Source organism: Ranitomeya imitator, chromosome 1 (genome assembly GCF_032444005.1).
Source record: "Ranitomeya imitator isolate aRanImi1 chromosome 1, aRanImi1.pri, whole genome shotgun sequence".
In the NCBI taxonomy this organism is placed as follows: Eukaryota; Metazoa; Chordata; class Amphibia; order Anura; family Dendrobatidae; genus Ranitomeya; species Ranitomeya imitator.
The window spans coordinates 256,138,282-256,163,498 of record NC_091282.1 but is presented as its reverse complement, the minus strand read 5'-3'; the positions used below and the strand labels follow the sequence as shown (position 1 = coordinate 256,163,498).

Below are 25,217 nucleotides of genomic sequence, written 5' to 3'. Positions count from 1 at the left end.
ATTCATGTACAATAACACATTTTTGCGTCCAAATTCACAACAAAGCAATAAACAAACATTGCTGCCGCAAAAGAATGTACCCTTATTCATTACACTAACCTATTAGACTAATTGTTTAAATACCTGAAATATTGGCATGGTACAGACTTTGCACCCGTAATGGTTTTTCCACTACAGTTTTATAAAATAGTGGCATTTGAAACAAAACACGTAACATACTCACCCTGTGAACTTACCCTAAAAGATGCAGTTAAAGGATTAATCCCATCTCATAACTCAGTACAGTTCTGACAATTGACTGGTGAAACAGATGAGCGCAGCTGAGCTACCCTGTTTCCGTAACGCCTCTTCATTTCTATGGGAGTTACGGAAACACCGAGGCTCGCCTGCTCTATCCTGAGCTCCACAGTCAGTAGTTGAAAGTAGACGGCTTATTCCAGTCTGGGCCATGAAAGGCTGACATATGGACAATCTTTTAACTCTCTAGAATATTTTAATTGTACAGACAAATATATGTACCAAGCAGTACCTGAGGAATTGTAAGATAGTCACTGAATCCACTCTGATCTATTAAAACTGCATCTCCTTGTTTATAACCATTGAGAACTTTTTCATAAATGGACTGGAAGTTCAGAGTAAAAGATGGCGCCTGGGAGGGAGATCTGTGCAAAATCAGAGAAGGAAATATCATATTATTCAGAAACAATTACCGTAGTTCTGACATTAATATAAATTTACCAAATTCGGATATAGTTCACCTCTGGTTGACAACACATCAGAAGCTGCGCTAGGGATCAAATAATAGCTCAGGACAGCAGGGATAGGAGAAGACAGCCACACATACAGTGCAGTCTGATAATAGAAGTCTGAAAGATTAACCCTTGTCATCAGGTTTTTATTTTTTTTGTTTCTTGTTACTAAGAAAGCAATAGTAGTATTTTGAGTCCCTGCTTACAGACAAATTATGTATCAATTAAATAAAAAGAAAGAGACGAGGTCCTGCAGAAAGAGATGGACTTTACAGGAAGAACCAAACATAGGGATCCCCCATCTAATTATATATCTATTATAAAGTTGCAGCTGGATAAGTTCTAGATGGAATTTATATGTCACCGAGGTGCCTAACCTTGGTGATGTGAAACCCAGAGAGCGGGTTCCAGCACAGATAGTGCTGAGAGGTTTTTTTTTTTAATGGGTCCAGGTTTTAAGAACGGCCAATAAAGCTGGGAGGGACTGGCCGTTCCCATACTTCCACTTCTAGGCCATGGAATGGCCTATTCAAGGTAGTCCAGTTACTTCATTCAGGGTCTGTGTGTGAGAGAGAGGTGAAATGACCTTTTGATGTGGTTCAGACTGTGGGGGAAGAAGCTGTTGTGTATCTGCACGGACGAGCCCGTAACGCTTTATGGACTATTTTAGTTTTTTTATATCTTTTATGGGGAGGAGAGGCTATTTTGCCTTGTGAGTAGTGATGAGCGAGTGTACTCGTTGCTCGGGTTTTCCTGAGCACGCTCGGGTGGTCTCCGAGTATTTGTAACTGCTCGAAGATTTAGTTTTCGTAGCTGCAGCTGAATGATTTACAGCTGCTAGACAGTTTGAATACATGTGGGGATTCCCTAGCAACCAGGCAACCCCCAGGAAAACCCGAGCAACAAGTATATTCGCTCATCATTACTTGTGAGCTGTGAACAGTTTATGGACATTTAATAAACTGCTCACTGTTTGATACAAGAACTTTGTGCCAGTGTAAACACTACCAGCTGCCAAAGAGAATAAATGCCTAATTATATTATATACACTGCTCAAAAAAATATAAACGGAACACTTAAACAACAGAATATAACTCCAAGTACCGTATATACTGGAGCATAAGCCGAGAATTTCAGCCCATTGTTTAGGCTGAAAGTGCCCCTCTCAGCTTATACTCGAGTCATACCCAGGGGTCGGCAGGGGAGGGGAGCGGCAGCTGCCTAATAATACTCACCTGCTCCTGGAACAGTCCCTGCGCGTCCCTGGTTCTCCAGGTGCCGGCAGCTTCTTCCTGTATTGAGCGGTCACATGGTACCGCTCATTACAGTAATGAATATGGACCCAGCTCCGCTCCCATAGGGGTGGAGCCGCATATTCATTACTGTAATGAGCGGTACCATGTGACGGCTCAATACAGGAAGAAGCTGCCGGCGCCGGAGAACCAGGGACTGCACCGCGCCAGGAGCAGGTGAGTAACACAGTACGCGATATTCACCTGTTCTCCGTTCCACCAACTGCTGCCGCTGCATCTTCTCCGTCCTCTGCAGTGACGCTCAGGTCAGAGGGCGCAGTGACGCGATTAGTGCGCACCACCCTCTGCCTGCATGTCAGTGCAGAGGACGGGGGAAGACACAGCGGCGGCCGTCGGAACGCGGAAAGGTGAATATAGTAAGTGTCAGGGGCCTGAGAGGCAAGTATGTCATTTTTTTTTTTTTTTTTTTTAATCGCAGCAACAGCATATGGGGCAAATGTCTGTATGGAGCATCTTATGGGGCCATGTGCATTATTATATGGGACAAATATCTGTATGGGACCATATGCAGCATTATATGGGGCAAATACCTGTATGGGGCCATGTACAGCATTATATGGGGCAAATGTCTGTATGGAGCATCTTATGGGGTCATAATCAACATTTGTGCAGCATTATATCGGGCATATTTTAATATGGAGCATCTTATGGGGCCCATCATAAACTGTATGGAGCTTTATATGGGGCTCCTGATTCAATATGGATATTCAAAAACACAACCTACTGATGTCTCAATTAATTTTACTTTTATTGGTATCTATTTTTATTTTTGAAACTTACCAGTAGCTGCTGCATTTTCCACCCTAGGCTTGTACTCGAGTCATTAAGTTTTCCCATTTTTTGTGGCAAAATTAGGGGTCTCGGCTTATACTCGAGTATATACGGTAAATCAAACTTCTGTGAAATCAAACTGTCCACTTAGGAAGCAACACTGACAATCACTTTCACATGCTGTTGTGCAAATGGAATAGACAACAGATGGAAATTATTGGCAGTTATCAAGACACACTCAATAAAGGAGTGGTTCTGCAGGTGCGGACCACAGACCACAGCTCAGTACCAATGCTTTCTGGCTGATGATTTGGTCACTTTTGAATGTTGGTTGTGCTTTCACACTCATGGTAGAAGGAGACGGACTCTACAACCCACACAAGTGGCTCAGGTACTGCAGCTCATCCAGGATGCGAGCTGTGGCAACAAGGTTTGCTGTCCCAGATGTGTTCAGTCGGATTCAGGTCTGGGGAACGAGCGGGCCAGTCCATAGATTCAATACCTTCATCTTGCATAAACTGCTGAAACACTCCAGCCACATGAGGTCTGGCATTGTCCTGCATTAGGAGGAACCCAGGGCCAACCGCACCACCATATGGTCTCACAAGTGGTCTGAGGATCTCATCTCGGTACCTAATGGCAGTCAGGCTACCTCTGGGGAGCACATGGAGGTCTGTGCGGCCCTCCAAAGAAATACCACACTATTACTGACCCACTGCCAAACCGGTCATGCTGAAGGATGTTGCAGGCAGCATATCGCTCTCCACAGCGTCTCCAGACTCTGACACCCCCCCATCTGTGGACGTCAGGCACTCAGACCATCCTCATGGAGTCGGTTTCTAACCGTTTGTGCAGACACATGCCCATTTGTGGCCTGGTGGAGGTCATTTTGCAGGGCTCTGGCAGTGCTCCTCCTGTTCCTCCTTGCACAAAGGCTGAGGTAGTGGTCCTGCTGCTGGGTTGTTGCCCTCCTACAGCCCCCTCCACATCTCCTGGTGTACTGGCCTGTCTCCTGGTAGCACCTCCAGCCTCTGGACACTACGCTGACAGACACAAAAAACCTTCTTGCCACAGCTCGCATTGATGTGCCATCCTGGATGACCTGCACTACGTGAGCCATTTGTGTGAATACGAATACCTTGAATACGAGACTATAAGACTGGTTACTACTAAACAAAATGTAGAACAGAGAGGAAAAACATTAGCCCTTCTAAATCATTGACAAAAACGCAGGTGGCAGTGAAACGCGCGTCGTGGTGTTCTCTCTGACCATTTACGCACTACTATGACCAAAGGTAACTGTTATTCAACAAACATGTGACTGGTGTGCTTTCATCTATAATGTCATATTGTTATTCATATGCTATTTATCGTTTATTGAATTTCTGACCCTTTACTCAGGCCACTTATTATCAGGACATTTAGTTTCATGATACACTTCTGAGCTCGCTCCAGATCTACGTATCCATTGTCCTCTTGATCCTATGTGTTTGTATGTTATATATATGTTTATGTAAATGGTCAATAAACTTTGATATATTTATATTACCAATTGATCATTCACACGCTTTATATCGTTGTAGGTTTAGTAACGTCTTGAAGTGTACATATAAGCAAACAGAAACTTACCCAGTGTATCCCTGGTAGAAATAACCAAGAAATGGGGAATTGTCTGTGGGAGACTGGACACACAGAAACGGAAACCAATCAGGAGCATAGTTCTTCTCCTGAACACTACAAAGCTGATCAAAAGGTGGAGAGACATTTCCACCAAAGACACCAGAGTAACAGGATCCATTAAAGAGCTCTTTCATACTTTCGCTGCAGTCCTAGCAAGCAAGGAAAGAGGCCAATTGTAAATTTATAAAATTGCTACAAATTATTTAAAGGGAATGTCAGGATTTCACCTCCCCAAACTATTTATATGTAGTGCTTTCAAAGGCAAGTCGAGCAATAGCTTTCCATGGCCAGTCCATTCTTCCATTCCTAAGAAATTAGGAATGGATATGCAAATGAGGCTGAAGAACTATTTGTAGATCTGAGGCATCTGTCACTCCAGCTCTGTTCCCCACCAAACGCTGCCTCCTTTTGCTGGACTGAAGGTGCCTATACCTAGAGTCGCACAGCATTGAGGATGTCAGTCAAGCAGGAGGTGGCGGCTAAGAGCGGAGAATAGAGCTGGAGTGACAGAGGCTTCACATCTACCATAGCTCTTCAGCCTCATTTACACATCAATTTCTCATTAGCAGAGGAATGGACTGGCCATATAAAGATATAAAAGGACTTGTATTACAAAGAGCTTCTTGCACATATAAAAAGTCTTGGGGTGAGACCCTGCTAACAGAATTTCCCTGAGAAACCTCTTCACCCTTTTTATATAACTGATACGACATCAAAAAGATAAATGTAACTATAGAACTACAACTCCGAGGCTGTTTACTCAGAAAATGTACTGATTACATTAGGAAAGCAGGATTGGATTACAAATAATTGCACGGATATGGTCCAGCCAAATTACAAATTGGAACAGACTGTAGTAATTCATTTAATGTAGGGAACAATCTTGTATTTTCTCAGTAAGCAATATAGGATAATTCTGACAATTAATCCTAGGAAAGGCTCATATATAAAGTATGTTGCTCTCATAATTCGAGTGACTTAAGGCACTTGCTCATTAAGAACGAGACTGCAGCTGTCTTACTAAATCAGTCATAAGGAGAAGATATTACTAAATTACATTAATCTATTGAAAAAAAAATACTGCTCCTTTCACAGGTTGCGTAAAAACATGATGCTTTAATAATGCATACTGACATTTTTTTCTTTTTTTAGGACATTTTACATGAAGTGTAAGAATGAACATATTTCTCACCAAAATGATAAAAACTTTACATAAAATGTCAGAACATGACAACAAAAAGCAGCAAATAAGTTACCTGGTCACAGCAGCAGCGAACGTCACAGGCCCCGGCTGTCAGATTACACGGACAGGGCCCTAGGGGTTGGTACACTTGGTTTGGGATGACAGTTTTATTTTCTGTAAAATTAGGTACAAAAATTCAACCGTTCAGTAAAAACAATGTAATCATTTTACCATTGGCCTTATGCCATAATGGAAAGGGTTGTCCAGATAGGGCACCGTCTGTAGGGCTGGGGCAACAAGGGAACATTTGGGCAGAGGAAGGCGTTCTAAAATCACAAGGTTACTGTCTCCTCAATATCTCCATATAGGAAGCAAAGCAAAAAGTCTCCTGTAAACTGGGCCCCCATAGGGAAACACCGAGAATGCATCATGTTTACCCTACAACCTTCACTAAACCAAATGTCACCTAGAATAAATCTTATGGGGACCTGTCAAGATGATTTTACTAATGAATCTAGGGTTATGGCTATATGGGTAAAGATTCGAACCAAAAAAAGATGACACTCATTTTGTACCAATCCGATGTCAGTGCTGTGAAATCAAGCTATGAGGCCACATGCAAATTAGCCTGGCAGTGCATTATGGGGGGAGGCTGTGACATTCAGAGTGCACCGACACATCCCCAATGCACTTCCAAGCCTGATTGAATGTGGATTGAAAGGAAATCTGTCAAGTTAGATAACCTGCAGATATAGGGTTAACACGCAGGTTTACAGCATCAGGAAGGTGCCCGGAAGCCATACTGAAAGTGCTGCAGCCCAGAGAAAATGAACTTTATTTCTCCCAGTAGCTGCCGGCTTTTAGTCATAGAGGTGTGTTACAGTAACTGCTCGGTATATATCTCAGCACACCCCGGCACTCTGACAGCTGGCTTTGCAGCATTTAAGTGCAGAGACGGCTGTCAGTCAAAGTAGCAGGCTTGCTTACAGTCGCCACTCTCAGTGCTGTAAGAGGTGACTGAAACCGCACCGAAGTTCTGTGTGACTGAAGACCGGCAGTTCCCGGAAGGAATAAGATCCATTATCTACCAGGTACTGCACTTTCAGTTCAGCGGCCAGGCACCTTCCTAACTACTAGCCTGCAGATTAACCCTATATCTGCAGGTTAATAGCATTTCCCGACCGGACAGGTTCCTTTTAAAACATAAATTTATCATATCGGATTATGACACAAGTATAATCCTTCCCCACTGTCCGCAATATTTTCCGGAATTGGAGTAGGTGTCCTCCATAGTTCGCGCGTGCGCAATGCAATCTTGTCTCGCGCACGCGCAGTATGCTTTGCCCTACTCCAATTCCGGGAAATATTGTGGATATTTTTCTTGTGCAATCATTTGTCTGTACTTATGTAAGTGTTCTCAATAAGTACATTTGGCTGATTTGTGTCTTTGTATATATTTCTTTTAGGCTGTGAACAAGATCGGAAACATTGGCCTCCCTACTTGTACAGAATTTTTGCTGCACCTTTTTTCCCCAAGTGCCACTTGTGGTTTTGTCCTGAGGATCGTGGTGTATATACTTCGAAACGAGTCGACAAACTTAATCGCAGGATTAACCTCATCGCCTTCCACAACATTGCATTAGTATTTCTTATACACTTGTTATTACAGACGCTATTATAAGTAGTAAAATTGTGCTGGCAGGTTTTCTTCTACAAATATGCAAGAAATGTCACAAAACAAAAAATAGAAAATTGGCAGCTCATATATTGGAACCTACTTACATACTAGCAAAGTAAATTAATCCTCACTTATTCTAATGTCTAGCTTTAATAATTGCTGTAGTTTTCACGTACAGGGTGTAAACAGAGCATGGTACTGCAATAGGTCTGGACATACCCAGTATACAGACGTGTGAATAGCCCCTTACCTGAGACAGCCCCTACAAAGGTGGTGTTGGTAAAAATCCCAGCATGAATGAGCATGCTGGCTATAGGTCGGCTATTCTCACAGGCGGTGACTTGAAGGGTTTCCACAACACACTGAACCTCGGGACAGCAATTTGTTTCATTGCCTGAACATAAGGTCAGGTTCTTCCTGGAGGTTACCAGAACTTTTGCTACAACCTGCAAAAGTGATACAAGAGAGCAAAGTAAGTCATGGACCGTTCCATGGGTCAAAACAGGCGCTGGTGGTATCAGTCATATATGAGCAGAAGCCACAATGCAATGTGAACAAAGCTTTACAAGTCATTAAGGAGAAATTACAACTGCACCTATACTGAGACAATAAAGGGTCAGAACATAATTTAACAGGGTTATCCAATACTATATTAATGTTTTACTGTTGGCCTAAGAACCAACAACCTGTCTGTTCTGCCCAGCACAGATCTCTGCTGGCACAAAGCGGTCACTGACTGCTCCTGCAACTTTCATTGATGGCATGTTGGCAGAAGTGGGGCTTCCCTTGCACTCTGTTGACCGGGTGAGACTGGCGAAATCATGCTGACTGAAAGCCGGCTCCCTGCTGCGTAACTACAAAACTGCCGGATGTCAATCAGCATTACATCAACAAGCCACGCCTCGTCAAAAGAGTAACCCAGAAGAAGAAGAGCTGCTCTATCGATGTGGAGCAGGTGAATCACCGGCAGGAGTGGTCCGTGACTGCTTTGAGCCAGCGCCGGATAGAACAGGCAGGTAGTTGTCAAGTAGTTAATTTTAATTACTTATTTTCTCATCTCCTAGGGTCTTACCCTCCATTTGCTACAGTGTCTTCCACTTCTATCATCCACAGTTATCACTAATAGAGTTGAGCGAATTTGTTCGGGTTCCCTCTTATTCAGCAAGCTATAGCGTTTACTGAATAAACTACAGAGGGAATCCGGCTTCCTGGATCGCTCCGGCTGATCAGCTGTTTGGCTCCGCAGCTGCATGTGTCACGGCTGTGTGACAGTCACAGAACATGCATGGAGCCGATCAGCCAGCGCGATCCACAAAGCCGGGATCCCCCTGTAGCTGATTCGATAAGCTCTACAGCTTGCCGAATAGGAGGGAACCCGAACAAATTCGCTCAACTATAAATCACTAACTGCACCTCACAGGCTTTGGGAGGAGATTCCCCTTCTGAAGTCGTACCCACACTCCCTGGAGAATATCACATGATACACCTCTACTTATTCCAACCAACGCTCAAAACTACACAGAAACTGAACCAAAGACATTTCGCCACGTGCCTCAGCAGACAGGTAAGAGCACACATCAACAATGAAGGCATTGACTAACTGTAAGACCCTATAGCGGCTGCAGTCCTCATAATTACCCCCATCCCAGACTGATATAAAGGATAGAACTAACATTTTATAGGTTCCGGACAGGGAACACCAATTACTTTACCAAATGAAAGGAGACATAGCGTTCTTTTTGGTGACAGTAGTAAAAGTGTAATACCAGTCGAAACTCTTGAAGACTATTTTTCACAATTTTTTTTTGCCTGTATTTGATCCTTAAAGCACTACTCCAGCAATGTTTTCTTTTATTTTACCACTGGAGAAATACCACTATGGTAAGTTCCCTGCCCGTAGTCTCATACTTACCACTGTCTTCTTCTCTCCTTGGCGCCACTCTGGTCAGCCCCCAGCAGTTTGTGACCTGCCGGATCGCTCCAGTGCTAGCTGAGTGAGCGGGAAATCACAACTCATTGTAAGTCTATGAGAGCCGGTACAAGGCTTTCAGACTTAGATTGAGAGCTGGTGACCGTCACCTCTGACATCCGGTTAGTCAGACGTTGCAGTCACAAGATGGTGGAGCGGAACCGGAGAGGCGCTGGGAACAGCAGAAGAGGATGGATGGTGAGTATAATACTAGGGGCAAGGACCTTACGCTAGTGGCGCCACTCAAGCACTGAGATAGAAAAAAACGCTACAGTGATGCTTTACCAATCTATTCATTTCCCTTAATATTTTAATCTCACTCACCAGTTGTGCACCAGCAACAAACGATTCCAGACTTGATGACCAGCTCTCTGTGGTAGCCTCCCCGTTACAGCTTGGTGATGGTATAGACGCTAGGAAAAAAAACTGTATTGATACACACTACACTTATAAACACTAAAAAAAAAATCAGGTGCAAATAAAAATCACAAATTGGGCCCATAGTGACAAAAAGGAGAAAAATCACTGAACTTACTTGTATCGGCGATGACCACAAGAGATAACTGATCAGAGGAGACATTAGAAACAAGAAACATTGTCATTTGTGGTCCAGACAAAAAGACTGTGGCAGGATAGAAACCTAAATGCAAAAGTACAAAAATAAACTCCAATTAAATTCTATGATTGACTATTGCTAACAGCCTGGTCAACCTAAAGGCTGAAAGAGGATGTTCAGCAAGAATAAAAACATACCGTACTTTCATCATCAAAGCTCAACTGATGTCCCGCTCTCAGCAGACGGAGGGGGCTGGCTCAATTCAACAGTTTTGCCAGCCCCCAATCTATAGCTATGAATCAAAATACAGATGGGGGATACTCAATACCTAGCAAATGTGCAAACAGAGCTAGCGGGATGGATCCATGCCTACAGTGGGGCAAATGTGGGACTTTGATAAGGAAAGAATACTATTAAATTCTATACATTTCTATTATAAACACAGAGCTGTTCATCTAGCAGGAGAACCACCTTATTAAATTAGGGTTTTCCACTCATGGAATGCAGACACAATATTAATGTCATTGATTTTTTTCTTAAATGCATGTAATCGGGGCTTACAAAAAGTGTCATTCAGTTTCATTAAACGTTTTGCACCGTGTGGTTTTTACAGACTTTCCCTACAGATCCAAACATGGTGTTGTCCTATATCAGCGGGGAAGAGCTAAACCAAAAATCAGATTAAAGAATTACAAGTGGCAGGCAGTGAGCTGATGGGTCCTCAGTTCACTCATTCTGCAGTCAGCAATAATCAGCGTAACTCAGCGGCTGTAGAAGGAAAACTGTACAGATTTGTGAATAAAACCTAATTGCATCCAATTAATTAAAACAACAAATTGCCCCAATAGTTGGGACAAGCCCTTTAACCCCAGACAAGCCCTGTAGTATCTATGGCCTACAGTGACACAGATCAGAGTCTGAGAGTCTCCTGCCCAGAATGCAGCAGGGATAACACTGGATAGTCTGTACTCTGATGATCACACAGGAGCATTGCTCTACTGGACTGGGGCCCCATTCCCACTACTTCTCCTGTACTTCATTGCAGATTCGCCCGCACTGCAGCTTCCAGTCAGTGAGGAACAGGGCTCGCTATTCATGGCTTCCCCTATACTCACCTATCACCGCCTGCGCCCCGGCCTGAGCTAGTAATCCGACCGCTGCCAACGTCACCAGGCGCAGCGCATCCATGGGCAGCATGGCAGCAGCAAGTTCTACTACACAATACCGCGCACCCACGTTGCTAGGACGCCATGTCAGGCCCGCTATGCGTTCCACGGTAACCAAGTAAAAATCGGCCAATCGAAAGGTAAAGATAAATCACGTGGGCTGCAGTGACGTTTGACAGCCAATTGGTTACTTGCAGGAAGTGTTAGAGAAAGGAAGTGTGACACTGGCGGCCGGTGCTTTTATTTTCTCTGCCCCCTTTCCCCTGGGCATCGTTACAAAGGTTCCGCAGTATTTGATATGCTCATTGCTGCATAATACTGACGTCGGAGAACGAGAATCACTGAGCAGTCAGGTTACAGCGCGGCTCTGGTTTTACACTAAACCTATAAGGATATAAGTTCACACGCTCAGTACTTGGTCAGTATCTTACCTCAGTAAAAGTGACGTGACGAAGTGGTGACGTGTTCCTATTATACTTTTCCTCTGATTGTTCCACTCTTGGATTTGGCTTACAAATACTGAGGTAAAATACTGACCAAATACTGAGCGTGTGAACTTGGCCTACTGTAAATGATGATATGTAAAGCGATGTCCTGCTGTAGATGTGCAGGACACAGCATGGAAATGCAGAGATTACGCACCAAGCCTGGGCCATTTACGCCCCTTCCTGACCAAACACGTTTTTTTTTTCTAACATGAGGTTTTAAAAGCTGTAAAATAATACTCAAGTAATTGTGTATTTTTTGTGATACATGGGGCTTCATTTTATGTCGTAGTCTTTTTTTTATGACATATATGAAAAAAAGGGAAAAAAGTGTTTGCTTTTCCCTTTTTTTTGTTATGACCATAAAGAATTAATAGAATACATAAAAAAAATGAGTTCTTCATACTATAAGAATTATTTTTCTCTATCGGACACGTTTTTGTACAAGGCAGGGTTAGTATCGGTGAACTGGATTCACGGCAGAATTTTTATTTTATGTTTCATGTATATTACACATTGTGACCCCTGCACCATAAGGTCATAATAGACCTCTGGCGGGGCATTTAAATATTGAAATATTTTTATTTTCATATTATTTTCTTTGTAAAGTAGGGCTGGCATATTAGCTCCAGATTCAAGAGAAATGCAGCTCCTGCTGTCGGGGTCTCCAATAACCCAGCATCTCCTTCTGTCGGGGTCTCCTATGGCCCAGCATCTCCTGCTGTCGGGGTCTCCTATGGCCCAGCAGCTCCTTCTGTCGGGGTCTCCTGTGGCCCAGCAGCTCCTGCCAGGGTCTCCTATGGCCCAGCAGCTCCTTCTGTCGGGGTCTCCTATGGCCCAGCAGCTCCTGCTGTCGGGGTCTCCTATGGCCCAGCATCTCCTGCTGTCGGGGTCTCCTATGGCCCAGCAGCTCCTTCTGTCGGGGTCTCCTGTGGCCCAGCAGCTCCTGCCAGGGTCTCCTATGGCCCAGCAGCTCCTTCTGTCGGGGTCTCCTATGGCCCAGCAGCTCCTGCTGTCAGGGTCTCCTATGGCCCAGCAGCTCCTGCTGTCAGGGTCTCCTATGGCCCAGCAGCTCCTGCTGTCAGGGTCTCCTATGGCCCAGCAGCTCCTGCTGTCGGGGTCTCCTATAGCCCAGCAGCTCCTGCTGTCGGGGTCTCTTATGGCCCAGCATCTCCTGCTGTCGGGGTCTCCTATGGCCCAGCAGCTCCTGCTGTCGGGGTCTCCTATGGCCCAGCATCTCCTTCTGTCGGGGTCTCTTATGGCCCAGCAGCTCCTGTCAGGGTCTCCTATGGCCCAGCAGCTCCTGCTGTCGGGGTCTCCTATGACCCAGCAGCTCCTGCTGTCGGGGTCTCCTATGACCCAGCAGCTCCTGCTGTCGGGGTCTCCTATGACCCAGCAGCTCCTGCTGTCGGGGTTTCCTATGGCCCAGCAGCTCCTGCTGTCGGGGTCTCCTATGGCCCAGCAGCTCCTGCTGTCAGGGTCTCCTATGGCCCAGCAGCTCCTGCTGTCAGGGTCTCCTATGGCCCAGCAGCTCCTGCTGTCGGGGTCTCCTATAGCCCAGCAGCTCCTGCTGTCGGGGTCTCCTATGACCCAGCAGCTCCTGCTGTCGGGGTCTCCTATGACCCAGCAGCTCCTGCTGTCGGGGTCTCCTATGACCCAGCAGCTCCTGCTGTCGGGGTTTCCTATGGCCCAGCAGCTCCTGCTGTCGGGGTCTCCTATGGCCCAGCAGCTCCTGCTGTCGGGGTCTCTTATGACCCAGCAGCTCCTGCTGTCGGGGTCTCCTATGGCCCAGCAGCTCCTGCTGTCAGGGTCTCCTATGGCCCAGCAGCTCCTGCTGTCGGGGTCTCCTATGGCCCAGCAGCTCCTGCTGTCGGGGTCTCTTATGACCCAGCAGCTCCTGCTGTCGGGGTCTCCTATGGCCCAGCAGCTCCTGCTGTCGGGGTCTCCTATGACCCAGCAGCTCCTGCTGTCAGGGTCTCCTATGGCCCAGCAGCTCCTGCTGTCAGGGTCTCCTATGGCCCAGCAGCTCCTGCTGTCGGGGTCTCCTATGGCCCAGCAGCTCCTGCTGTCGGGGTCTCCTATGACCCAGCAGCTCCTGCTGTCAGGGTCTCCTATGGCCCAGCAGCTCCTGCTGTCAGGGTCTCCTATGGCCCAGCAGCTCCTGATTCCTCCCTCGACAGAGTGATCACATAACCGTTGTGTATGGAGGAGGAAGCGATGTCAGCTCTTCTTGTTACTGTACACATAGCGCTTATTGATGGAGAAGGCACAGGGCGGTAATAAATCATCTCTGCCTTATCAATGTGTACACATACTGGCTGGTGACCGGATCATGCAGCGTTGTTTGAATAGTTTGCATACCCTATTTATTATATTGATGGCTGGACCATACAATAGAAGCAATTTTTTACCATTTACATTTTGTGTCTCCCCTATTTACCCATAGAGTGTAAGCTGGCGAGTAAGACCTCCACTCCTGTTGGTATCTGTTGATTTATGTGTTTTCTGCTATGTCTTTATTGTCCGTAGAAATCCCCTCTGAAATGTAAATGTAGATTGCTGCGAAATATGTTGGCGCTGTAGAAATAAAAATTATTATTATAAGTAAAAAGCAATAGTGCATGTAAATAACATTGGGCACTTAGTAAACACTGTTTTTGATCTAATGTTTTAGTCCATGCTCAACTTTCCTCCCACCTCTCATCTAACTCCCTCCTTGACAACCTCCAATCTGGCTTCTGTCCCCACCACTCCAACGAAACTGCCCTGACCAAAATTACTAATGACTTACAGCCAAAGCTAACCGACAGTTCTCCATCCTTCTCTCCTTCGGTGCCTTCGACACAGTCAACCACTGCCTACTGCTACAGATTCTTGCTTCCCTTGGCATCAAAGACCTTGCCCTGTCCTGGATTGCCTCATACCTTTCCAACCGCACATGTAGCGGTTCCCACTCCCACACTACCTCCTCATCCCGCCCTTTCTCTGTTAGAGTCCCTCAAGGCTCTGTCCTAGGGCCCCTAATTCTTTCCATCTATACCCTTTGACTAGGATAACTCATAAAGTCCCATGGCTTCCAGTTCCACCTGTATGCAGACAACACGCAGATCTCCCTCTCTGGCCCAGATGTCACCTCTCTGCTGTCCAGAATCCCGGAGTGTCTATCAGCCATATCCTCCTTGGTCACCTCTCGCTTTCTAAAACTCAATGTAGACAAAACCGAACTCATCCCCCCTACCCGACCTATCTATTATGGTAAACGGCATCATGCTCTCTCCCGCATCTGAAATCCACTGCCTCGGGGTAACTTTCGACTCTGCCCTTCAAACCGCACGTCCAAACTCTTGCCACATCCTGTCGCCTCCAACTCAAAAATATTGCCAGAATCCGTCCCTTCCTCAGCCCACAATCTACTAAAACTTGTTAGGATTTGAACCTGTGACTCTTTGTTAGTCTGTTCCTTTGCTTGAGGAGCTATTCGGAACTTGCTTGACTTCTGTCTGAAACCATATGAACTTCGTCTGGGATAGAGATCATCACCTGCCCTGTTGATTTTTCCCTGCCCTGATTGAGCTTGATTGGACCTGCTATATATACCTGGCCCTGTGCAGCTTTCTGTTGCTGAGTATTTTGTGTGCTCAGTCTAAGGCCGGCGTCACACACAGCGTAAAATAATACGGTCCGTATATTACGTCCGTAATACGCTGAAAAGTCCCGAAAATAGTGGTCCGTAGCTCCTCCGTAGGCAGGGTGTGTCAGCGTTTTTTGCGCATGGCATCCTCCGTATGTCATCCGTATGGCATCCGTACTGCGTGGTTTTCTCGCAGGCTTGCCAAACCAACATACCGCTATAGAAGTGATCCATGTGTCCCAAAAAGAAAATATATATATATACTGTCTATATATATATATATATGTCAGTAGACACATATATGTATATATATTAATATTTATTCCAGCGCTATACAGCTTGAAAGCCGGTAATTCAATTACCGGCTTTTTCTTTCTCCTTCCTAAAACCCGACATGATTTGAGACATGGTTTACATACAGTAAACCATGTCTTCTCTCCATTTTTTTTGCAGATTCCACACTACTAATGTCAGTAGTGTGTATCTGCAAAATTTGGCCGTTCTAGCTCTTAAAATAAAGGGTTAAATGGCGGAAAAAATTGGCGTGGGCTCCCGCGCAATTTTCTCCGCCAGAGTAGTAAAGCCAGTGACTGAGGGCAGATATTAATAGCCTGGAGAGGGTCCATGGTTATTGGTCCCCCCCTGGCTAAAAATATCTGCCCCCAGCCACCCCAGAAAAGGCACATCTGGAAGATGCGCCTATTCTGGCACTTGGCCACTCTCTTCCCATTCCCGTGTAGCGGTGGGATATGGGGTAATGAAGGGTTAATGCCACCTTGCTATTGTAAGGTGACATTAAGCCTAATTAATAATGGAGAGGCGTCAATTATGACACCTATCCATTATTAATCCAATTGAATGAAAGGGTTAAATAAAACACAAACACATTATTTCAAATTATTTTAATGAAATAAAAACAATGGTTGTTGGAGTATTTTATTCTACGCCCAATCCAGTCACTGAAGACCCTCGTTCTGTGAAAGAAAAAACATAATAAACCAACAATATACTTACCCTCCGCAGATCTGTAACGTCCAACGATGTAAATCCTTCTGAAGGGGTTAAAACATTTTGCAGCAAGGAGCTTTGCTAATGCAGGCTGCTCTTCGCTGCAAAACCCCGGGGAATGAGTCTAAATATAGATCAATGAGCTATATTTAGCTTCATTTGCGGTGAGGTGCCCTCTGCTGGATGTTCATAGATCGTGGGAAATTTCCTAGAAAGCCTGGGAGCCTTCTAGGTAAGTTCCCACGATCTATGAACATCCAGCAGAGGGCGCCTCACCGCAAATGAAGCTAAATATAGCTCATTGATCTATATTTAGACTCATTCCCCGGGGTTTTGCAGCGAGGAGCAGCCTGCATTAGCAAAGCTCCTTGCTGCAAAATGTTTTAACCCCTTCAGAAGGATTTACATCGTTGGACGTTACAGATCTGCGGAGGGTAAGTATATTGTTGGTTTATTATGTTTTTTCTTTCACAGAACGAGGGTCTTCAGTGACTGGATTGGGCGTAGAATAAAATACTCCAACAACCATTGTTTTTATTTCATTAAAATAATTTGAAATAATGTGTTTGTGTTTTATTTAACCCTTTCATTCAATTGGATTAATAATGGATAGGTGTCATAATTGACGCCTGTCCATTATTAATTTGGCTTAATGTCACCTTACAATAGCAAGGTGGCATTAACCCTTCATTACCCCATATCCCACCGCTACACGGGAATGGGAAGAGAGTGGCCAAGTGCCAGAATAGGCGCATCTTCCAGATGTGCCTTTTCTGGGGTGGCTGGGGGCAGATATTTTTAGCCAGGGGGGGGCCAATAACCATGGACCCTCTCCAGGCTATTAATATCTGCCCTCAGTCACTGGCTTTACTACTCTGGCGTAGAAAATTGCGCGGGAGCCCACGCCAATTTTTTCCGCCATTTAACCCTTTATTTTAAGAGCTAGAACGGCCAAATTTTGCAGATACACACTACTGACATTAGTAGTGTGGAATCTGCAAAAAAAATGGAGAGAAGACATGGTTTACTGTATGTAAACCATGTCTCAAATCATGTCGGGTTTTAGGAAGGAGAAAGAAAAAGCCGGTAATTGAATTACCGGCTTTCAAGCTGTATAGCGCTGGAATAAATATTAATATATATACATATATGTGTCTCACTGACATATATATATATATATACCTATTCTATGTGTACACATTTATTCTACCTATTGGACTGTAAGCTGTCAGTGTGATTTTACTGTACACCGCACTGAATTACCGGCTTTTCTCTCTAACAGCGCTGCGTATTTCTCGCAAGTCACACTGCTGGTCCGTGTGTAATCCGTATTTTTCATGCTTCCATAGACTTTCATTGGCGTATTTCTTGCGCAGTACGGTGACAAACGCAGCATGCTGCGATTTTGTACGGCCGTAGAAAGCCGTATAATACTGATCAGTAAAATACGGCAGATAGGAGCAGGGGCATAGAGAATAATTGTGCCGTATTTTTTGCGAGTTTTACGGACGTAGTTTCTGCGCTCTTACGTCCGTAAAACTCGCAAGTGTGACGCCGGCCTAACTGAGTGAAGCAATCTCTGAGCTCCTGGTTGGAAGGTGTCTTGCTAGCATCTCTCTGCTTCTTATTGATATTCTGCTGCTACTAACCTGAACTCCTGCTGCTCATACGGACTTTGTGCACGTATGTAATACAGGCTGGCCTTTGCTCGGGCTGGTGCCTGCATCTGCGGATATATTGAACTATCACTGCCATATATTGCATCTCCAGACATCTTTCCACGGTCCGGTCACTTGTATACACTGACCTTTAGTCCTGTATCGCCAGTAACGTGACAAAACTCTTGTGCATGCCCTCATCATCTCTCATCATCTCCCGCCTCGATTACTGCAACACCCTCCTCTGTGGCCTCCCCGCTAACTCTCTTGCACCACTCCAGTCTGTCCTCAACTCTGCTGCCCGGCTAATCCACCTCTCTCCTTGCTATTCCACTGCTTCTCCCCTTTGCAAATCCCTCCACTGGCTCCAAATTCCCCAACAAATCCAGTTCAAACTACTAACACTGACCTACAAAGCCATCCACAACCTGTCCCCTCCCTATATCTCTGAACTAATCTCCCAATATCTTCCCTCATGTAATCTTCGATCCTCCCAAGACCTCCTACTCTCCTCCACACTTATTCGTTTCTCACACAACCACCTCCAACATTTCTCCCGAATATCCCCCATCCTCTGGAATTCCATGCCTCAACACCTCCGATCATCCACCACCTTCGGATCCTTCAGACGGACCCTGAAAACCCATCTCTTCAGGAAAGCCTACAGCCTGCAATAACCATTCTGCCGCCTCACCACAACCCGAGCTGCCGCCTAACCACCACCCGAGCTGCCGCCTCACCACATCCCGAGCTGCCGCCTCACCACATCCCGAGCTGTCGCCTCACCACTACCAGAGCTGACGCCTCACCACCACCAGAGCTGCCGCACCCCTTACTTTCTGACTCTTGCCTATTATCCCGCAGAATGTAAGTCCACAAGGACAGGGTCCTCTCCCCTCTGTACCAGTCTATCATCATAAATTTGTGTACTGTAACTGATATCTATAACTCTGTACGTAACCCCTTTCTCATGTACAGCACCATGGAATTAATTGTGCTATATAAATAATAATAATAATCTAAAGAGAGTAAAAGCCATCTCATCAATGTCAAGATCTACCCAAATTGGGATGGTTCTAACCTCTAGTATTAAAACCTTACCATGTGTCAAAAATGTGAATAAGTACTGAGCAGGATAGGGGCCCAACTGTGGACACCCAGCAATGGGAGCTATATAAACATAAATCTCCAGCTCAAAGAAAAGGGAAGCCGCACCCTTGTCTGCACTGAGTGCAAAAACCTAAGGCAAAACCAAAAAATGAACTGGAGTATAAGATGGTATACATGCAATGTGTAGGTACATGTTCACACTGACCATTAAACAGAGAAAACTTAAGATAGAAGCAAATGAACATGTACCCTGCTATAAGTAAAAAAGCAATAGTGGATGCAAATAACAGGGTATATAGTAAAAATTGTTTTTGATTTAAAAAAAAATTGTAAAAGCCATCCCACCAGCGTCAAGTTGAACCCAAATCGGGATGGTTCTAACCTCTAGTGTTAAAACCTTGCCATGTGTCAAAAATGACCTCAATGTGAATATAATATGCAAATTGCCTCTTTTTAGAAAAAGAAGACTTAAACTCTATAGCGCCACCTGTTGGAAGTGAATAAGCACCGAGGAGGATCATGGCCCAACTATGACTTGATCAAAAAGAGTGTTTATTAAGTACCCTATGTTATTTATATGTTCTACTGCTTTTTACTCATAGCAGGATATATCTTTATTTTATTTCTGTCTTAGCTTTTGTCTGTTGCAGAATGAGTTAGCAGAGATCCTGTCAGTGAGCTCTTTCAGATCACGAGAGTTTGTAACTCTTTTATCTCTTTTTCTGAGCTCTTATAAGCTGATTTATGAACACAGCCCTCATCAAATTTTAATGTGCAGGGGAACAAAGTGACTATAAAAGCAAAACGGTACCAAATTTTTAATTAACCCATTTTGCAAAATTGATTTTTAGCCTTATATACATTTAAGTAAAAAAAAATTCTCAAAATGTGAACAACACCTTTAACCCCTCTGTGACCTTAGACGTACTATCCCGTCGAGGTGCCCTGGGCTTATCTGACCCTGGACGGGATAGTACGTCATAGCCGATCGGCCGCGCTCACGGGGGGAGCGCGGCCGATCGCGGCCGGGTGTCAGCTGCTTATCGCAGCTGACATCCGGCACTATGTGCCAGGAGCGGTCACGGACCGCCCCCGGCACATTAACCCCTGGCACACCGCGATCAAAGATGATCGCGATGTGCCGGCGGTGCAGGGAAGCACCGCGCAGGGAGGGGGCTCCCTGCGGGCTTCCCTGAGACCCCCGGAGCAACGCGATGTGATCGCATTGCTGCGAGGGTCTCACCTCCCTCCCTGCTCCCTCCAGCCCCGGATCCAAGATGGCCGCGGATCCGGGTCCTGCAGGGAGGGAGGTGGCTTCACAGAGCCTGCTCAGAGCAGGCACTGTGAAGGCTGCAGCGCTGCATGTCAGATCAGTGATCTGACAGAGTGCTGTGCAAACTGTCAGATCACTGATCTGTGATGTCCCCCCTGGGACAAAGTAAAAAAGTTAAAAAAAATTTTTCCAAATGTGTAAAAAAAAACAAAAAAAAATATTCCAAAATAATGAAAAAAAAATAAAAATATTATTCCCATAAATACATTTCTTCATCTAAATTTAAAAAAAAAACAATAAAAGTACACATATTTAGTATCGCCGCGTCCGTAACGACCCGACCTATAAAACTGTCCCACTAGTTAACCCCTTCAGTAAACACCGTAAGAAAAAAAAAAAAAAAACGAGGCAAAAAACAACGCTTTATTATCATACTGCCGAACAAAAAGTGGAATAACACGCGATCAAAAGGACAGATATAAATAACCATGGTACCGCTGAAAGCGTCATCTTGTCCCGCAAAAAATGAGCCACCACACAGCATCATCAGCGAAAAAATAAAAAAGTTATAGTCCTGAGAATAAAGCGATGCAAAAATAATTATTTTTTCTGTAAAATAGTTTTTATCGTATAAAAGCGCCAAACCATAAAAAAATGATATAAATGAGGTGTCGCTGTAATCGTACTGACCCGAAGAATAAAACTGATTTATCAATTTTACCAAACGCGGAACGGTATAAACGCCTCCCCCAATAGAAATTCATGAATAGCTGGTTTTTGGTCATTCTTCCTCACAAAAATCGAAATAAAAAGCGATCAAAAAATGTCACGTGCCCGAAAATGTTTTCAATAAAAACGTCAACTCGTCCCGCAAAAAACAAGACCTCACATGACTCTGTGGACCAAAATATGGAAAAATTATAGCTCTCAAAATGTGGTATTGCAAAAAATATTTTTTGCAATAAAAAGGGTCTTTCAGTGTGTGACGGCTGCCAATCATAAAAATCCGCTAAAAAACTCGCTATAAAAGTAAATCAAACCCCCCTTCATCACCCCCTTAGTTAGGGAAAAATAAAAAAAAATGTATTTATTTCCATTTTCCCATTAGGGTTAGGGTTAGGGCTAGGGTTAGGGCTAGGGTTAGGGCTAGGGTTAGGGCTAGGGTTAGGGCAAGGGTTAGGGTTAGGGCTAGGGTTAGGGTTAGGGCTAGGGTTAGGGCTAGGGTTAGGGTTAGGGCTAGGGTTAGGGCTAGGGTTAGGGCTAGGGTTAGGGTTGGGGCTACAGTTAGGGTTGGGGCTAAAGTTAGGGTTAGGGTTTAGATTACATTTACAGTTGGGAATAGGGTTGGGATTAGGGTTAGGGGTGTGTCAGGGTTAGAGGTGTGGTTAGGGTTACCGTTGGAATTAGGGTTAGGGGTGTGTTTAGATTAGGGTTTCAGTTATAATTGGGGGGTTTCCACTGTTTCGGCACATCAGGGGCTCTCCAAACACGACATGGCGTCCGATCTCAATTCCAGCCAATTCTGCGTTGAAAAAGTAAAACAGTGCTCCTTCCCTTCCGAGCTCTCCTGTATGCCCAAACAGGGGTTTACCCTCACATATAGGGTATCAGCGTACTCAGGACAAATTGGACAACAACTTTTGTGGACCAATTTCTCCTGTTACCCTTGGGAAAATACAAAACTGGGGGCTAAAAAATAATTTTTGTGGGAAAACAAAAAGATTTTTTATTTTCACGGCTCTGCGTTATAAACTGTAGTGAAACACTTGGGGGTTCAAAGTTCTCACAACACATCTAGATAAGTTCATTGAGGGGTCTAGTTTCCAATATGGGATCACTTGTGGGGGGTTTCTACTGTTTAGGTACATTAGGGGCTCTGCAAACGCAATGTGACGCCTGCAGACCAATCCATCTAAGTCTGCATTCCAAATGATGCTCCTTCCCTTCCGAGCCCTCCCATGCGCCCAAACGGTGGTTCCCCCCCACATATCGGGTATCAGCGTACTCAGGACAAATTGGACAACAACATTTAGGGTCCAATTTCTCCTGCTAACCTTGGAAAAATACAAAACTGGGGGCTAAAATATAATTTTTGTGGAAAAAAAATATTTTTTATTTGCACGGCTCTGCGTTATAAACTGTAGTGAAATACTTGGGGGTTCAAAGCTCTCACAACACATCAAGATGAGTTCCTTAGGGGGTCTACTTTCCAAAATGGTGTCACCTGTGGGGGGTTTCTACTGTTTAGGTACATTAGGGGCTCTGCAAACGCAATGTGACGCCTGCAGACCATTCCATCTAAGTCTGCATTCCAAATGGCGCTCCTTCCCTTCCGAGCCCTCCCATGCGCCCAAACGGTGGTTCCCCCCCACATATGGGGTATCAGCGTACTCAGGACAAATTGGACAACAACTTTTGGGGTCCAATTTCTCCTGTTACCCTAGGGAAAATACAAAACTGGGGGCTAAAATATAATTTTTGTGGGAAAAAAATTTTGTTTTATTTTTATGGCTCTGCATTATAAACTTCTGTGAAGCCCTTGGTGGGTCAAAGTGCTCACCACACATCCAGATAAGTTCCTTAGGGGGTCTACTTTCCAAAATGGTGTCACTTGTGGGGGGTTTCAATGTTTAGGCACATCAGTGGCTCTCCAAACGCAACATGGCGTCCCATCTCAATTTCTGTCAATTTTGCATTGAAAAGTCAAACGGCGCTCCTTCCCTCCCGAGCTCTCCCATGCGCCCAAACAGTGGTTTACTGCCACATATGGGGTATTAGCGTACTCAGGACAAATTGGACAACAACTTTTGAGGTCCAATTTCTTCTCTTATCCTTGGAAAAATAAAAAATTGGGGGCAAAAATATATTTTTTGTGAAAAAATATGATTTTTTATTTTTACGGTTCTGCATTATAAACTTCTGTGAAGCACTTGGTGGGTCAAAGTGCTCACCACACATCCAGATAAGTTCCTTAGGGGGTCTACTTTCCAAAATGGTGTCACTTGTGGGGGGTTTCAATGTTTAGGCACATCAGTGGCTCTCCAAACGCAACATGGCGTCCCATCTCAATTCCTGTCAATTTTGCATTGAAAAGTCAAACGGTGCTCCTTCCCTTCCGAGCTCTCCCATGCACCCAAACAGTGGTTTACTGCCACATATGGGGTATCAGCGTACTCAGGACAAATTGGACAACAACTTTTGGGGTCCATTTTCTCCTGTTACCCTTGGTAAAATAAAACAAATTGGAGCTGAAGTAAATTTTTTGTGTAAAAAAGTTAAATGTTCATTTTTATTTAAACATTCCAAAAATTCCTATTAAACACCTGAAGGGTTAATAAACTTCTTGAATGTGGTTTTGAGCACCTTGAGGGGTGCAGTTTTTAGAATGGTGTCACACTTGGGCATTTTCTATCATATAGACCCCTCAAAATGACTTCAAATGAGACGTGGTCCCTAAAAAAAAATGGTGTTGTAAAAATGAGAAATTGCTGGTCAACTTTTAACCCTTATAACTCCCTAACAAAAAAAAAATTGGTTCCAAAATTATGCTGATGTAAAGGAGACATGTGGGAAATGTTACTTATTAAGTATTTTGTGTGACATATCTCTGTGATTTAATTGCATAAAAATTCAAAGTTTGAAAATTGCGAAATTTTCAAAATTTTCGCCAAATTTCCGTTTTTTTCACAAATAAACGCAGGTACTATCAAATAAATTTTACCACTATCATGAAGTACAATATGTCACGGGAAAACAATGTCAGAATCACCAGGATCCGTTGAAGCGTTTCGGAGTTATAATCTCATAAAGGGACAGTGGTCAGAATTGTAAAAATTGGCCTGGTCATTGACGTGCAAACCACCCTTGGGGGTAAAGGGGTTAATTTATTGAAAATGCTATCAGTAGGTCTATAGGTAGATAAAACATTGAAAAGCTGATAAATATTAGAAATTCTAACCACTAAGCCCTATTAATGACTAGAATTGGTGACCCAATGCCCCCAGTCGCACAAACACAGAGGAAGTGAGATGGGCGCGTGACGTCATGGCTACGGATACCTTTGATCCAGCTCCCGTGTACTAGGACTAGATGTTGGGCAACCTTCCTAATGGAGTAGTAAGGGTATGTACACACGTCCGGATTTTTAGCGTTTTTTTTGCGGAATTTCGCTATAAAAACGCTATAATTCTGCATCAAAAACGCTAAAAATATGCATCCCATCATTTAGAATGCATTCCGGATTTTTTGTTCAGATGGATGCGTTTTTTACCGCAAAAAAAACGCATTCCGCAAAAAAAATGGACATGCTCATTCTTTTTGCGGATTTTTTGCGGATTTCTTAGCCAAAATGACTTTCAGGAAAAAAAAATAAAAAATCTCAAAAATTCCGCAAAAAATCCGCGCGGAAAAAAACGCAAATTTCTGGCAGAAATCTCCGGATTTTGTCAGGAAAAAAACCTGACGTGTGCACATACCCTTAAGGTGCTCGATACCTGCTGCTTGTGACGTCACTGGCTCGCCATGCCGTTCGACTTCTGTAATAGTGATAAAGACAGTGGGGTGTACATTTGTTTCTAAACTGCATAAACATCAATAAGTGCACACTTTCACAGGACTCAGGGCCGGCGTTAGGGGCAGGCAGACCAGGCAGCTGCCTAGGAACCCACTTCCCCAGCTAGTGGCACATCACGCAGTCGCTATGGGGTCGCCATGAGGCAGGGGGGCCCGCCTTCTGCCAGCGCCGATTCCCGCCACTGCCGCTTTGAACTATACCGGCATCTGCCAGTACAGTTCAAAGCAATGATGGAGGAGAGAGCGTCAGCTGACACTCCCTCTCCCATCATTCCCCGATCTGCCTCTGACACTTCAGGTGCGCAATGACGCGGGTGCGCGATGACATCATTGCGCACTCACTGTGTGCCAGGAAGTGCAGCTGCAGATACAGGAGCTGGTAGCAGCATGGGCACGAGGAGAGGTGAGGAGTGTG

General features: G+C 44.6%; 1 protein-coding gene across 1 annotated transcript in view; it reads right to left on the bottom strand.

Moving 5' to 3' along the window:
- The window catches only part of TCTN2 (tectonic family member 2), a 65,400-nt gene extending 54,248 nt beyond the window's left edge, over positions 1-11,152 (bottom strand). Inside the window, exons 1-7 of the mRNA XM_069755990.1 lie at positions 11,015-11,152; positions 9,879-9,983; positions 9,668-9,756; positions 7,625-7,820; positions 5,770-5,870; positions 4,463-4,662; positions 530-662 (exon numbers count right to left, since the gene is read on the bottom strand). Coding sequence (XP_069612091.1) covers positions 530-662; positions 4,463-4,662; positions 5,770-5,870; positions 7,625-7,820; positions 9,668-9,756; positions 9,879-9,983; positions 11,015-11,096 — 906 coding nt within the window. The 5' untranslated portion in view covers positions 11,097-11,152. The remainder of the gene's footprint in view (positions 1-529; positions 663-4,462; positions 4,663-5,769; positions 5,871-7,624; positions 7,821-9,667; positions 9,757-9,878; positions 9,984-11,014) is intronic.
- Between the last annotated feature and the right edge of the window lie 14,065 nt (positions 11,153-25,217).